General features: G+C 38.0%; 1 protein-coding gene across 3 annotated transcripts in view; it reads left to right on the top strand.

The window, feature by feature from the left end:
* Positions 1-16,886, top strand: part of Xpo4 (exportin 4) — an 84,589-nt gene that overhangs the window by 10,943 nt on the left and 56,760 nt on the right. Inside the window, exons 2-5 of one of the 3 annotated variants that reach the window (XM_029541921.1) lie at positions 5,032-5,137; positions 10,052-10,206; positions 10,318-10,459; positions 15,224-15,362. In XM_029541921.1, the coding sequence (XP_029397781.1) occupies positions 10,365-10,459; positions 15,224-15,362 (234 nt within the window). In that variant the 5' untranslated portion in view covers positions 5,032-5,137; positions 10,052-10,206; positions 10,318-10,364. Of the gene's footprint in view, positions 1-5,031; positions 5,138-10,051; positions 10,207-10,317; positions 10,460-11,303; positions 13,634-15,223; positions 15,363-16,886 lie in introns of those variants that run through there. The other 2 variants (XM_021204077.2, XM_029541922.1) reach the window with 2 other exon arrangements.

Raw genomic sequence — 16,886 nt, 5'->3', positions numbered from 1 at the left:
AAAAAAAAAAAAAATCTTTGCTTTAAGGCTGTCTTTAACTATTCATTCTTTCAGAAGTGTCAGTCTGCTTTGGGAAGCTTTTCCTTATTCTTTTTCAAAATTCTACTCTTTGGCTCTTTGTAGTTAAAATTGTACAGCTGTAAAAACCTTGCTAAGATTTTTTAACAGGATTGTATTATTTAATTTTGAGAGTCCTGTATGCTTACTTTTAAGTATAGGTCTTATGTTAGTGACTTCTCATTGCTAGTAGGAATCTGAAATGCAAAGACGTATCTAGTCTTGAGATTTCCCTATGAATCTGCTGCAGAGATGGGATTAGAAGCCGGGCTCCTTTGATTGTATATTGTCATCAAGTGATAATTAAGGCTGTGTAAAGGAGCTGTGAGATAGTGTAGAACTGTCTGCAATCAGGAAAAAATTAAGATAATCAGGGAGGAAGAGAGATGTGGAAATACATAAATAAGGCTGTGTGGGAATGAGGAGGGCATGAGTTAAGACAAAGTTGTGAGGAATATTTACAACAAATTGGAGAAGGTGGTTGAAGATGAGGGCAGTCTTAGTGGCGAGCTCAGCATCCTCGAGGCTTAGACATGGGCCTCATCATGGGTTGGCTTTTGGTATGTGCTCAATTTTTCTTTCCTTTTTTTAATCTTTGAAAGTAAGAATAAGATCATTTCTGGAGGAAGTCTGTCTGAGAGGAAACATAGTTGGTAGGACAAGTTTGGAAAATGTCCTGGAAGGGCTTGAAGAGTTACTCAGGGCCATGAATCTCAGTTGTTAGCAGAAGAGGACAGTGCCTCAGACCTGTAGAACTTGGCGTAGAGCACCATTAGACATGCTCGTTCATTCCCCACGTCTGAATTGGGTCCTTGAGGAAGACTTAAGGGAGGTCTGCTCTTCTACTTTGAGCTGTCTAAGGACTTTGTTCAGTGAGAATCCTTTGGACACACTGCCTGGACTTGATTCCTAGTTCAGACTCTATTCTAGTGTGTCCCTGAGCTTTTTTTTTTTTTTCGAGACAGGGTTTCTCTGTGTAGCCCTGACTGTCCTGGAACTCACTTTGTAGACCAGGCTGGCCTCGAACCCAGAAATCTGCCTGCCTCTGCCTCCCGAGAGCTGGGATTAAAGGCGTGCACCACCACGCCCAGCTTCCCTGAGCATGTTAATGACACTCTCTGTAGCTTAGTTTCTTTGTGAAACAGAGGCAACAGGCATTAGTTTCTTTAGACATTCAGTGAATGTCTAAAATCTGTAGTTACTATTAGTTCTTCCTGTATAGTTTTCTTCACATATTCCTACCTGTGATGACATGTACTTTATAAATTAGGTCTAGACATAAGCAATAATAATTATAATAAGATAGAGAAGTTATGACAATATGCTGTCTTAAAATTGCTAGCATCATAACATTGCTTTTGTGTTTTGGACTTATTGTTCAGGAAAATCAGTTTTGCTTGAACCTATAAACACTGGCATAATGTGACATTTGGTCTGATTATCAAGATGGCTGCTAGGAGACTAATGAGTAGGTAGTGCATGTGCTAGGCAAAGGTGATTGATTTTGCATCTCTGGCTGGATGGAAGGGTCTGGCACCAGAATTCATCACACTGTTATTCAGACTAGCACATAGCTCGGGGTTTATGAGTTGCTTATTCCTGGAATTTTGTGTGTGTGTGTGTGTGTGTGTGTGTGTGTGTGTGTGTGTGTTTGTTTGTTTGTTTTCAGATTACAATTCATTTGTAGGTAAGCGAAGAACTACAGGAAGGTGAAGCTTAGAGTATGGGGTTGGGGTGGTGGTGGGAGGTGGACCATTGCATCTTCCTCAAAGTTGTCAGGATGAGGGCGGTTATAGCTGCTTTCTTCTGTTGTCCCTTGTAATAATGCTTGCAGTGTTAAGCATCTCTCGATGCTAGGTCCCCTTTTCAGTAAGTGCTGCTGTTTTGTATGTGGTAGGTTCTAGGGACTTAGAGGTGGGTAGAACAAAGTCTCTGGTGCCAGAAACCTAAAAAGGCAGAGGAAAGAAAGGAACAGTGTTTGTGAGAGTTTGTTAACTGGTACATAGAGAAGGAGATTGTACGCAGTGAGGGACGGGCAATGAAGGAAGGACTGACAATGGTTTTAGAGGATGAGGTGGGATTTCTGAAGGAAAGAACTTTGGTAAGTGTGGGTGGGGCACATTAGGCCAGGACTACTTGGAGAACTTTGAGGAGAAAATATGTATATTTATCATGTACACACTTATTTATCATATGTGCACACCTTGAATTTAATCCAAGTGCGGGTACACACACACACACACACACACACACACACACACGCACGCACGCACGCACACAACAGTGTGTTTTTTACTTCTAACTTGTTCTGTTTCCTGGTCTCCTTTCCTCTCTCCTTCTGAGTGTTTTCTGTTGCTCTCTCGCCTATTACCTTAAGGTACTGAACCTGAAGCTCATTGCTTCAGCTAGACTGGCTGGTGGTAAGCTCCCAGGACCTGCTCCCCACCCCTCTTCATTCCCATACTGAAGTTACAGGTATGCGTAGTCACGTTCAATTTTTACATGGATGCTCAGGTCTTCATGCTTACATAGCAAGTGCTCTTACTCATGGAGTCATCTCTAGCTTTTTGGGGGGGTTTTCTGACGGAGATAACTTGTCTCTTGGAAATCATTGCCAAATCATTTTTTTTTTTTTAAGATTTATTTATTTATTTATTATATGTAAGTACACTGTAGCTGACTTCAGACACTCCAGAAGAGGGAGTCAGATCTCGTTACAGATGGTTGTGAGCCACCATGTGGTTGCTGGGATTTGAACTCAGGACCTTCAGAAGAGCAGTCGGGTGCTCTTACCAGCTGAGCCATCTCACCAGCCCGCCAAGTCATTTTAAAGTACTTTTACAGTTGTTGAGACTGTATATACTTCTAGTACCCAGGTAAATGCTAGTAAATTGGGCTGGAGAGATGGCTCAGCAGTTAAGAGCACTGACTGCTCTTCAGAAGGTCCTGAGTTCAAATCCCAGCAACCACATGGTGGCTCCCAACCATCCATAATGAGATCAGACACCCTCTTCTGGAGTATCTGAAGACAGCTATAGTGAACTTACACATACTAAATAAATAAACCTTAAAAAAAGAAAAAAAATTCTAGTAAATTCTATCCTGCCAAATGTGTTGACCTAGTGATTTTGTATGGATAATATCTAAATAGGTACTTAAATAATAACCTTTAAGTTATATGCTATGCATTAATATATTCGTGCCTTTACTTTTTATAAAGTGTGTGTGAGTAGCAGAGTATTTTTGCACCATTAGCTGTAGAGGGAGCTTTTATTTATAAAGTAACTAGCATAAGAATAATGAGAGGGAACATGATCCAGACTGCCCAGGTGACCCATTGTTGATTTCTCTATACAGCCTGGGAGTGGGTGGTGTTTACTAATTTGCAGTGTTAAGTATGGAAGCCTTGAAAAACACAACTAATTCTCTTCTCCTGGTGAGTTTACAGATGACAGGACAAAGACTTCTAGTGTAGATAGTTACTCCCAGTGTTTTGTTACCAAAACCTAATTTAAAATATTAAAGGATTTGGGGGGCTGGAGGGATGGCTCAGCGGTTAAGAGTCCTGAATTCAATTCCCAGTAACCACATGGTGGCTCCCAACAATCTGTAATGGGGATCCAATGCCCTCTTCCAGTGTGTCTGAAGACGGCTACAGTGTACTCACATAGATAAAATAAATCTTAAAAAAAAATAAAAGAACTTAAGTCAGTTCTGTAATAGGAAGTTTTGTTTCCTCTGGAGAGCTGTAGAGGGTGCTAGAACCTTAGGGTACTGTGCACTGGCTTTAGCTCGCTACGGGATTCAGAGGGCAGGTGTCAGTCAGTATTTAGAGACTGATACTGCACAATATGTTAGTCTACTCGACGGAAAACAATGTGTTTCATCTTTAAGGCTTTTTGGTATAGGTAAAATTGTACTCTTCTCTTTTTCCTTTCTTTTTCTTTTTCTTTTTCTTTCCTTTTCCTTTTCCTTTTCCTTTTCTTTCTTTTTTTCTTTCTTTCTTTTTTTTTTTTTTAAATAATGTCTCACTATGTTAATATGTGTCCTAGGCTGGCCTCAAACTTAGATCTTCCTTTCAAAGCATGTGCCACCGCATCTGGCATGGTTGTCTTTCATTATATTGGTTGGAATAATAAACCGTTATCTTTCCCAATCTCTTCTCTTTCCCGCGGATCTTATATCAAAAGATAATTAAACCATGTAATGGAGATATATTTAGCTAAGTCTTTTTTAGTAGAGAAATAAACCTTGTAATAGGAATATATTTTAGACACTTTCTTTTTTTTGGTTTTTTTGAGACAGGGTTTCTCTGTGTAGCCCTGGCTGTCCTGGAACTCAACTCACTTTGTAGACCAGGCCGGCCTCGAACTCAGAAATCCGCCTGCCTCTGCCTCCTGAGTGCGGGGATTAAAGGCGTGCGCCACCACGCCCGGCTAGGAATATATTTTAGCTAAATCTTTTTCAGCAGAGAAATAGCTTTGGAAGACAAGTTATTGTAACAAAGGGGAATTTAAATTTTTTATTGATTTTTATTATTCAAAGAATTTATATAATGTTCCATGAATTCTGAACTTTTAACATTTACAGATTTTTGGCAACTTGAATTCAATTTCTACACAGTAAAGAGTTTTGGCATTTGAAATATGTTGAATTAGTCTGAGCAGTAGATTTTGAAACAAAGGATGTTGACGTTATCTAATTTCTTTTTTAAAAAAAAGGTATATCTAAGTTTCTCCTTTTCTAAATTATAGGCAGCTTTAAACAGTTCTGAGACAAAGCTTGTTTCTTTGTTTTTTTCCTGAAACTGTATTTTATATATTTACTTTGAAGTTCTGTCCTTAAACACTTAAGCAAATGCTTTTCCCTTCTTCCCTTTCCCCAGAGTGAAAAGCTGTTCCCTGTGGTGGGGAAAGGACTGGTGTTGTGCAGGGTTTCTCATTCGGTTGTTCTGTCTTTGTTTTTACTCTCAAGGCACCACCTTCCATGGTCAGTAACGAGCAGCGCCAGCACGCAGAGCACATATTCCTATCATTTAGGAAGTCCAAATCACCATTTGCAGTTTGCAGGCATATTTTGGGTAAGTTTTCACTTTAAAAATACTTTCACATAATTAGAGCTATTTTTTCTATCATGAATGTTAGTTATTATAAATCCCTTTTAATACAAACAGATCTGTGCAGTTAGTCATTTTCACTAAGGATTTTTCTATTGCAGTTGGTATATCTAAAGTATCTTGTGAAACCAGAAAGGAAGCTTAGGGAGAAGGGTCTAATACCAATACTTCTTTTTTTTCTCTATTTTCAAATGGCATATCATTATAGGAATTATAGGAATATTAAGTTCCCTAATTCTTGTTTGAAAATTAAGATTGTTTAGGAGAAGATCTGTATTTTCTCTTTTAGTTCTTTTTCATTTTTTTTAATTGGTTTATACTCGGCTTCCTTAGCCAAATTAGTCACTTTTGGGAAGGTTATCAATATAGATAAATAAAGGAGTGATTTGTACTTATGAGTTCTTACGTCTAACACATACAGGAGTGGTTTCTTGCAAGGCAGTTACAGGAATGATAGTTGTCTTGTCCAAGCTGGCATTTTCTGAGAGTTGTATATAATGTTGTCATTCGCCTTGTCTATGCTTTTTGATAGTAATAAAAGGGGAGATTTTATTTTGTTTGTTTGTTTTTGTTTTCCAAGGGAGGTGGCAGCTTGTTCTGTAGACCAGGCTGGCCTCTGCCTCCTGAGCGCTGGGATTAAAGGAATGTGCCACCAACACCAGCATTGTTTTTATTTTATAACCTGATTACTGTTGGCCTCATACTTAAGGTTTTAAATTTTTTGAGTCAATTTATGACTACAAAATTGATTACTTGATAGGAACTAAAACATCTGACCATTTATTCTTATGATTTTGGTAGGGTTTATCTATATTTCCCAGTACTCTAGTTTCTATACAGAAATAAGCTATAATGATAATCATGTCTTCTAAAATGTTTCACATATCAGGCTTGTAAAGTGAGTGATCTTAGGTTGTAGTGGAAAGAGTTTTGTTAACTATGAGCTCTGGCTGCCAGTGGTGCTTCCGCGTGTTGTCAACTTGAAGAGGTCAGCCTCTCTGAGCCTCTGTCGTCTTTGCAATGAAAATACTAATACCATTTGCCTTCATGGTCATGAGCATAGCTACCTTCATGGGTTTTGGGAGGAGCCTATGCTGTCATGCATAAAAAAGCACTTTGTGGACAATAAAGGAAACATAACCTTACATTACTCCACTTACTAGTTTTTTTATTATTATTTTTAAGATGATCATCTAAAATACATTGCTGTTTAGGCTGGCAGGAGCCAGCAGCAGTAGGAAGGTAGCTGTCTCGCTCAGAAGAACTTACCTTTAAAGCGGTACTTGTAACTACCTCTTCAATGCAAATGAAGCCATTTTAATGGAGTTACAGTTGAGTTTTATACTTGAATGTATTGGTTTCTGTTACTAAGACATTTGTTCTTTTGCTTATACAGCATGTTTAATTAATATTAAATAAAAGGAAGAGCTAAAACATCAGCCTAAAGACTTTAAAAGGAGTAACACCTCATCTTTACCCTGAAATTATTTCAAATTAACAGATTTGAGAGACTGTTGTGTTAAACTATTAACGTAAAATAGTTTGAGTTTAATGGCAGACAACTCACCTGCCTCGTCTAGGGTTCCCAGCATTTCATCTGACTTTCTGTTGAATGCAGCTGTGATTGTCGACTGTGCTATAAGCATTTATTAGCGATTATTTGCTTATAGCTCTCTCATTTCTCAGTTTGTGTATTTATGATGTACAGTAGCTTTCATAAGGGCAGAGCTTGTCTGGACACTGTAAAGAGCCATACCGCTGTTTCTAGTTGTGCTTAATTCTAGTTGTCCTTTCAAAGTCAGCTCGGGTTTCACCGGTTAACTGCTTGAAGGATGGAGTACACAGCAACATGCACTATCATGAGTCTACTGCGAAGCTCTGGGTTACGTTAATGTTTGCATCTAAACTTGACCAAAAATCTTTTTTAACCCCTTACTCAGTTGCCACCAGCACAGAAGGGCAAATTCCTCTAAGAAGACTTCTCATTCAAGTGGCAGTCAATCACAATTCAGAATTTTCACATTCTTATCTAGGGATTATATGTCATTTCGTAGCATGTCTGGGAAATATATTCTGATAAAGGGCGAGTTTTCTCTCTGATGCTTCTCTTAGGACTTCCTCCTTTTTGGCTTCAGTTTTATGAGTTTTTCATTTTACCTCTTCTTTTTCTTATCCTATTTCCCTCATAGTTTTTGCTTCTTTGCTTGTATGTGTGTGTGTGTGCGTGCATGTACACACAGTTGTCTGACTGTCTCTGTGTGTGCACACGTATGTACATATTGCATGCTTGTGTTTTTTTGTCATGAGCACCTTTAGACTATTTTCCCTAAGAAGTCTTTGGCACTTAGGAACTTATAGTTTTTTAGGGTTAAATGTTTGTTTTGTTTTGTTTTAAAAGACAAACAAGCCTGAGTTTAATTCTTGCTAAAGACATAACCAAGAAATGAGGGGATTGGCTTATTAGTACTTCTGAAGTCACCTCTGTGGAGCTCCTTTGCCTTCTCAGGGAGAAATGGGCTCTACTCACTCATCTTAGGCAGCCAGCACAAAGTGAGACAAACCAGCATGTTCAGTTGGGTTAGTAAACCTGCTTCTGTATCTAGAAAATTGCCATTGGTAATGCTGTGAATATTATCTTCAACTGAGACTTTACTATTAGTCAATAGATGGAGGTGTCATTATATGGGAAATAGCTGGCATTTCAGAGCTTACAGTCCTGTGGTTTAAACAGAAACCTTTAAGGTTAGACTGCAGTGGCTGATCATCTATCTATAGTAGGCTTGCTTTTATTTTTAGAACACCTTTTCCCTTTATTTAGTTTCCCTTTATTGTCAATTTTACTTCAGTTTTTTTTCTAAAGGATGCTATCATGTTTTAGAGAAAATAATATTTGTTTTTTATTTCAGAATAGATACGACTTATAGTTCTATAATCATTGAAGTTACTGTGGTAGCAAAGAAGGCATTCTCCAAAGAAGTTTATCATAGCACTGTGGTAGTCAGCAGCAGCTCTTCCTGGAGGGATGTGAGAAATTGTAGCTGAGCTGTGAGTTAGTGTCAGTCCTCTTGATGGCAGAGAGTGAGACTGAGGCCTGTGTGAACGCAAAAGCTCTGCTCCTGAGTCCTGGCCAGTGTGCAGAGTGCTTTCTGGCTTCTATTACACATACTCGCTCTGTGTAAATGCACTCCTTAAAGGCTAATAGTAGTGCGTATCAGAAAAGATAATACTCATTTAGGGAAGGTCCTACGTTTCAATTTGGAATTTGGCTTTCTTTTCCGGTATTTCTCTATCCTTAGGGATAGCTTCTTCTAGTAAGTTAGCTCCTCCCTTCCTGCCATGGAGAGGTAGGTGCTGAAAAAAAATTTTACAAGTGTCTCTTGAAAACTTTCAAGTGTCATTCTTGTGTAAGACAGAAAAAAGGCTAGGATAGAAGCACACTTAATTTAAAATAAGTGTGTCTCAGTGCTCAGCTGACAAAAGGTGTCTTCTTGGTCTTGCCTATGAGAGTGTGTGCTTAGCAAGGATTAGTGTTCCTTAGGTAGCCATGTGATATCACATTGCCTCTCTGTTGGGCAGCAGTTTCTTCAGCTATAAGATGGAGCAGTTGTATAAGATGGTCTTTGCTGTTTTTAACCTTCTGTGAGGCCTTCATATTTTTGCCTTCTTAAAATCTGTTGTTAAGAATTTTGTTGTAGATGGAAGTGAAGACAAACAACATCCTCTCAAAAGGAAGTCTGAGGTGAGATTGTACAACTCACCTTTAGCAGACAGTCCTATTACTTCTTAGGGAGATAGCTGTCACCTGTTTTCTGGCTAAAATTGTTTGACTCTGATAAACATTCCTACCATTTCATCCTCACTTCTGGAAAATTAAAAAAAAATTTATAATAAGGTCACATTTTAAAAATTAGTCACTTATTATATCATAAAGTTTTTAAGTTTTTGTGACTTCCAATCATTATCCTAATCAATTCATGTTAATGTAGCAAGGACTAATCAAACCTTAGAAACAGAAGGCCCAGATTGGTTCTTTCTACTTTTGCTGTATTCAAACCTCCTATCTGCAATGACATGCTCTTATGCAGGTACACCCATATCTTCACAGGTAATGTGTTAAGAACATTGGTAACATTTTTAATGACATGAGCTTGAGCTAGAAACTGCCCAGCTATACTTTGTGCTCACTTGATCGTTCAAAGGCACCATTTTAGGCCTAAACCTAATTTCTCATGGCTTTCCAATACTCACATCCAGTGTTCTTGGCATATAATCTGGAGTCTAACCAGATTTTATTAAGAGTTTCACATGGTTATTTTTAGACCTTCAGAGAATTTCTACTTTTTCTTGACTTCATTTTGGCTGTTTCTCCCTTTTGATTGTGCTATTTAAAAACTATAGCAGTATACACTAACAGAAAAAATAGAAAATTAATATAAAGTATTTTTTCAGGGTTTTAATTTTCTATTTTTTCCTGGTTCAGGTTTTAGCTCAGACACTATACCTTGCCAGATAGGCTGGGTCTTCCTAAGTGTAGCCTCGGGATTTTACTCAGTCTGATCAGTGTTGCAATCAGAAAATTAACAAGAACTTCTCACCTTGTGTAAATGTATATTCGAGCATTTTGAAGCAAAGAACTTGGATATAGTTGTTTATTTCTGAACTTGCTATTGAGGTGTGTCATCCTGCTGAATCCTTACTTAAAAGCTCCAATATTTTAGCAGCATGGCTCATCACAAATAGTAATGTTCAAAGATCAGTTTAATAAGATATTTTTCCAATAAAAAAATTACCGTTTTGCACAGTGTGAGAATCTCTTAGTCCACTTTCTGATTGCTTCATATTTTTATTTTTACTTTTTAAAGCTGTGTTATTTTTTAGTTCTTCATGCTTTGGAAGTAACAGTTGAAGAGAGGTGAGGAAAGTTTGTGAAAATTGTGATCGGTGATTAGCTGCCACCTGCCTGAGGTGTCTTCTGAGAGGAACTAACCTCTTTGTGGTGCTAGAGCAAGGTCACTGGATTAAAACCAGATCAGGTAACCATCTTATTCCTTGTCTGAAAAGTTCTGTCTTAAAATTTAATGAATGCAGAGTACACATGGTAACATGAACTGCTGCTTAAAGAGAGTGTTTAATTTTCTCCCCAGAAACCAGTAAAGTGGACTATGTCCTTTTTCAAGCTGCCACAGCCATAATGGAAGCAGTTGTCCGAGAGTGGGTTCTCTTGGAAAAAGGCAGCATCGAGTCACTGAGAACATTCCTCCTCACCTATGTCTTGCAAAGGCCTAAGTGAGTACCTGGGGTGGGTGGCACCGCTAAAATACAGGAGGCTCCATGATCTGTCCTTCCATACAACCCTTCTCAGTGGTGATGGTTAGGGGCAAGCTCTATGCTGGAGCTTGTAGTTTGAAAATTTATGCACGATTGTAGCTTGCTTTCAAACTTGATAAAAATCATACCTTTCACTTAGGTTTCTAATCCTAAAGAAATACGTGGTACTACTGTTCTTGTTGAACTTTCAAGAATTTGATTATAAATTAAAGCTAACTTTTGACTGTCAAAACTTACATTTTCTTGCTCTTAGATGCTTGGTAGAATAGTTTTTTCTTTTAATATGTTTAGAGGAAGTTTAGCATGGGCTGAGTATTATAAGATGTAGCTACATAGCCCCAGAAAGGAAGAGGAAGAAATTAAACCAATAATAAGCCAAATGTTACATACATATATGCATGGAAAACATTTTAGAAGAAAAAATATTAAATTCTTTGTTTACTCTGAAAAAGATCAAGTTTTGAGTGAGGTAAAGTGAATTTTCTTTAATGTTTAAACATTCTTACAAGACTGTACATTGATTTTTTTTTTATGGTAATAACACAGTTTTGCTACATTTGATGGTTGTATTGATCTGTACTGGCAAAATAATTTCAAATAAGTTTTGATAGTGTATTCTTATAGTTAAAGAAAAATTGAGAGAAGTCTTCATGTTTATATTTATATAATAAAGGAACTAACCATGTTTATCTGTAACAGTACTTTTGAAAAGAATAGGGGCTGGGTATGTAGCTCAGGCTTTTTTGTTTTATATTGTTACTTTAAGCTAGGAATGGTAGGTATTTCATGCCTCTGATTTCAGTATTTGGAAGGCTAAGGCAGAAGGAATGCTACAAGACAAAGCTAGACTGGCCTGAGGTATGAAATTGTCCCTAGAAACTGCAAGGAAAAAAAACAAAGAAAGTAAAGAAATATCTGCCACAGGAGCTAGAGAGATGGCTCAGTGACTAAGAGCACTGGCTGTTCTTTCAGAGGTCCAGGGTTCAATTCTCGGCACCCATGTGGCATCTTACAACTGTCTGTAGCTCCTGTTCCAGGGAATCCAGCACCCTCACAGACATACATGGAGTGAAAACACCGATGTACATAAAATAAAGATTAACTAATTAATTGAAAAAAAAGAAAAAGAAAAAGAAAGGTTAGAGAGATGGCTTAGCAGTTAGGCACGCTCATGGCACTCAAACCATCTGTAATGGGATCCGATGCCCTCTTTTGGTGTGTCGGAAGACAGTGACAGTGCACTCATATAAAGAAGAAAAAAAGAAAAAAAAAATGCCACTAGTAGCTTTAGTATTCAGGCCCCTATGTCTGAAGAGCAGTCTTTGTGGTAAACCCAACCCCATGCCTGGTTATTGTCAGAAAGCCTCTTTATTTTCTTGGGATTTTGTTCTGTTTTTACTTTCCTAAAACAGTGATTTGATGATACTTTTTATGTATTTGAGTCAACGCTCATAACAGAGCAATTTTCCTAAGTAGGTTACGTTACAGTAGAATTTCTGGCCTACTTGACAACCTTTCCCCACTCCATTCCATGAAGCCCAGGACTCTTCAGAGCTGGGGTAGATGTAATGCGATATTGTATATGTATAATATAATGTGTATGTAATCAAGCAGTTTGCACATATGCTTTCTTATGCTATCGAGATTAATTCTATTCTTAAATCATTTTGATTAGAGTTGTGTTAAAGTAGTTGAAATGGTTATGTTGAAATAGTTTATTTCTTTTCTCAACTTGATGTATGTGTTAGTGCTGTCTGTATGGTGGTAGGTGGTAGAACCAAAGATCTTGTGCCTGCTACATGTAAGTACTGCCTCCTCCCCTACACTATTTTGGAAATTTCTTAAACCTTTGAGCAAAGATGGCATAGTGACACAGCGAACACATACAATTCTTGGTAGCTGCTCGGTTAGCATTTTGTCACATTTGAGCCAATTGCCATTCACACTACAGTGCTTTCATCAAATACTGAGTATACCTCAAACTATCAATATTCTAGACTAATTGTCATGTTTATGTTATTATTCAGTATTATTCTGATTGCATATTTGAGTTCCTCAATTATTTTACTGTTAGGTATATTTTCCAGCCTTAGGTTATTTTTCTTACTAATGTGCAGTCTGTCTCTTTGGCTCTGTTAATGTTTGCTTTCTATATTTAGGTAAAATATGTTGTTTGTCTTTCAGTCCAGAATTTAACTACAGTTAGATGTTATATTCTGTTATCATGCCTTTTTTAATTAAAAATATTTTAGGTGTATGGATACTTTAAATTTTTTTAAAAGATTTATTCATTTTACTTTATATGTATGAATTTTTTGTTTACATGTATGTCTGTGTACCACATGTGTGCCCATGGAGATACAAAAAGGCATTAAATTCTCTGGAACTGGAGTTGTATAGATGGCTGTGAGCCTCCATATGTGCTAAGAACTGACCCATGTTCTCTGGAAGAGCAGTCAGTGCTCTTGGCTGACCATCTCCCCAGCTCCTGTGTATGAGTATTTTGCTTGCATGTGTATACATGCACCATGTGCATGCCAGGTACTCAGGTCAGAAGAGGTGGTTGTAGGTAGTTGTGAGCCACTGTGTGAGTGCTGAGAACCAAACCTAAGAGCAGCAAGTACTCTTAACCACTGAGCCAACTCCCTAGCCCCTGTCACATCTCTTTAAAGCCTGAGTAATTCTGCCCTTATTCTGTCTTTAATTACATGGGCCTTCTTATTTTATAGAATGCTCTCTGGTGTAGATTAGAGTCAAGTAGCAAATCTTGATGTACTAAACAAGGAGGATTACACAGCTATCTTATGTGGTACAGTCTAGTGTACATAGGGCTTGTGTATTTTGGATCCTTAACCAGTACATGTATAGGTTTTTTTTCTTACCTCCTAATTGAGGTAAAGTTTGAATATGGTTTGATACAGGGTGCCTCCTTTTCTAGAGGCAGGTAGCATATTAGTGAAGAAAGGAATGTATATGTGAATTCATTATCATTCTGCCACATTCTGTAACCTCGCTCAATTCATGTTAATCTTTTTTAAACGTTCTCATTATTAATTGAGTTAATAATGTTTCTTGAACATGTTAATTTACAGAAACTCTTACATAAAACCCATTAAATGTTTTAATTTTCTAGTTCTTGCCAATAGAGGTTTTTTTTTTTTTTCTTTTAGGTAGGGTCTTACTATGAAGTTCTGGCTGGCCTTGGACTTGCTATGTGGATTAGGCTGGCATCCAGAGGTCCACTAGCCTTTGCCTTCTGAGTGCTGGTAGTAAAGGCACACGCTACCAACCCTGGCCCAAAAATAGGAAGAAATATTTTGACTTTAGTCTTGATATAGGGACACATGTTTGAAGTTATTAATAAATGCTTTCTATATGGCAAATCCTTAGTTTTACATACACTAGTGTGCTTAGAGTGGGGTGGTTGGTTTTCAGGACAGCGTTAAGTAGTAGTAACAGATAAGGCATGTCACATGCTGGTGCCTTGGGAGCCTTTAGTAATAACTTTCTGGAGAAAGTGACATCACAGTTTTGGCAGAGGAAATAGAAGTTTGTAGGGTTAGAAGCATAAAAGTGTTGAGCCAGGGACTGAGGAGTTCCATATGCCTGCCTACTGAGTGTATGGAAAGGGTGAGGTCAGAGAGCAGAGTGGTGCTTGGCTGTCGCAGACTTTAAAAGCACATGACTGTATGTATAACTGTGTCCAAACTGGGGTACCTTTGAAAGTAAAAGAAAGTGCCATTAATAATTACTCGGGACAACAGGACATTGGGACTCTTCCAGGAAAGCTACAATTGGTCTTGTTGCCCATGGTAAGGGATGTAGCTTGTCGTGAGGGCACAGGTCACATTGTTATGACATTTGAGAGGTTGTATTATACGTTTGGTGTTTTTGGATCCTAACCTTTTAAGAAGAGGTTCTGAAGTCATTTTAAGGCCTGTGATATGGGCCTTCAGAGTGCTTGCCTGGGAGTGAGTGTTTGTACTGTCTCCCAGAGGTGACACCTTTCGTAGATCTTGGAGTTTACCCATTAGACAGCAAGGGTTGAGGTACTGCTGGTTGGAGATGGATTTCAAATCAGAATTATCTTAATCTTAGTGATACCCCACCTAAGTACTCAGTGAGGGACTGACTTAGCATGTCTTCAACACTGCCTAAAGTGTTTAGTATGTCTAGTGGGCACAATCCTAGGGTTGAACATGTTTTGTTGTTTGACGTTTGTTTGGTTTTTTTAAACATAGTCTTGTGGTATAGCTTAGCCTGGCCTGAAATTAAATATGTAGCCTAGATTAGGAACATTATTCTTTCTTTCTTTTTTTTTTTTTTTTTTTTTGGTGTTTTTGAGACAAGGTTTCTCTGTATAGCCCTGGCTGTCCTGGAACTCACTTTGTAGACCAGGCTGGCCTCGAACTTAGAAATCCGCCTGCCTCTGCCTCCTGAGTGCTGGGATTAAAGACGTGCGCCACCACGCCTGGCAGAACATTAATTTTTAAAGTAATCCTGAATATTGTCTCCATTTTAAAGAAGAGAAAACTAAGATTTTATTTTGGATTCCACAGCTAGTAAATAACAGCAGGCCAAGTGTATAAGTCTTTCTGTAACTTGGTAGATTATACTACTCTCAGGTTAGGTGATATGTTAGAAGCTTCTGGTATAGTGAGAAACTTGTGAGTGTTTATATTAGATATAGGTAAATGTTTTCACAATTTTTATGTTTTGCAGCCTCCAAAAGTATGTTCGGGAGCAGATTCTATTAGCAGTAGCAGTAATTGTAAAAAGAGGATCATTAGATAAGTCAATTGACTGCAAAAGCATATTTCATGAAGTCAGCCAGTTGATAAGTAGTGGCAATCCCACTGTGGTAAGTATGCTAACTGCTTATATCTATAAATATTTTTTTTATTTTGCCTATTACTAATTGTATTTTGGCAATATAGTATAAAAGAAAGACATGCAAACTAATGTGCCAAGCAGTTTTTATTTGTTCAGACATTTCTTCTGATCTTTAAGTATATGTGTGTAATGCAGATATAGTTATACTTAGCATTTTACTTGAGTCTGTTTTTCTCTGTTGCCACTGTGCTCATAATCATTTTAATCGATTGTAAAACATGATGAGTTGACACACCATGATACTCTTTTTCTGTGTGTAGAGAGACCAGGACTTAGTTTATAGCTCTAGCTGGCCTGGAATTCACAGAGATCTGCCTGCTTCCCCCTGACTTGTGAGTTCTGGGATTAAAGACATATACCACCATCCTCGGTTTTTTTCATATTTTTAATCATTCTTTTGAACATTTGTCCACCCCCAGTTTTAATAAGCCTTGGAAAGTACCAATAATTATAGAAATGGTTGAGTTAAATGTTATCTGGCATAATAAAAGTCATTAACTACACCATGACTTCCAGGTAGTTCTATCTGGTGAGCAGATGTCAGGCCATTAACCACATTACTTAAAGGAACATGGTTTCCCTGCCCTGTCCACATTTATTGTGTCTAGTTGTAGAAATTCCTTACCAGAGGCTGTGTTATTGACCAGCTGTGATTCCTGGGGTGATCCCTGTAGAGCTGGAGTTAGTAGTACCTGGCCATTCTGATTCTTAGGTATCAAATCTTTAAATATTCTCAGTAGGTTTTTAACTATCAAAATTAATATCTTAAAATTGCTTGAGCGATTGATGTGTGAGGCTATACAATTTTCAGGGATCCTTCTTTAAGAAGTATGGCACTTATTTATTAGTCGTGGTGGGACTTGAACCCAGACCCTTGCATAGGCAAGGCAAGTGCTGTGCTACTGAGCACTGAAGCTGTTTCTGTTTTAATGGAGAGCTGTGCTAGTGTTCGAATAGTTTTAAACTGACAGATCACTTGTATGGACTTGGTAGCCTTCCCTATCATGAGAATGACCATGTGTAGTCTGATGGTCAGTGTGCCCTGGATGTTCTGGCTTGAGTTACTGCTCCCCTTTTAGGTTTTGCTTTGGGACATCCTGTTGCATTTTGATAGTCTGACTTGTTAGAGTGGACAAGATTGAACTGGAACAGTGGCATTGAGACCTGTGGCTAATGCTCTCTGGATTAGATTGCTTTTCCAGCTATGACTTTAGTGCAGCTTGCCCTTGTCCTCCTGTGTCTTGGTCCTGGGAGAGCACTGCACAGGTCATTGTCCTGCAGTTTTTAGGAGTGAGTACATGCTAGAAACCACATTTTCTTCTTCCTCTCCCCTTGGGCAGATTTGATGTAGCATATAAGTGATTCATGGCAAATTGACTATAAGACTTTCTGAGCCACGGAAATAACATGTTCTACAAATTCTACAAATGATAGAACAATGTAGTTAGAGAACATTTTGCTATATTCACAATGCATACATTTGGATAAATTT

Source organism: Mus pahari, chromosome 8 (assembly GCF_900095145.1).
Source record: "Mus pahari chromosome 8, PAHARI_EIJ_v1.1, whole genome shotgun sequence".
NCBI classification, from domain to species: domain Eukaryota; kingdom Metazoa; phylum Chordata; class Mammalia; order Rodentia; family Muridae; genus Mus; species Mus pahari.
Note: the sequence above shows the minus strand (reverse complement) of the source record. Positions and strands in the feature narration are given on the sequence as shown.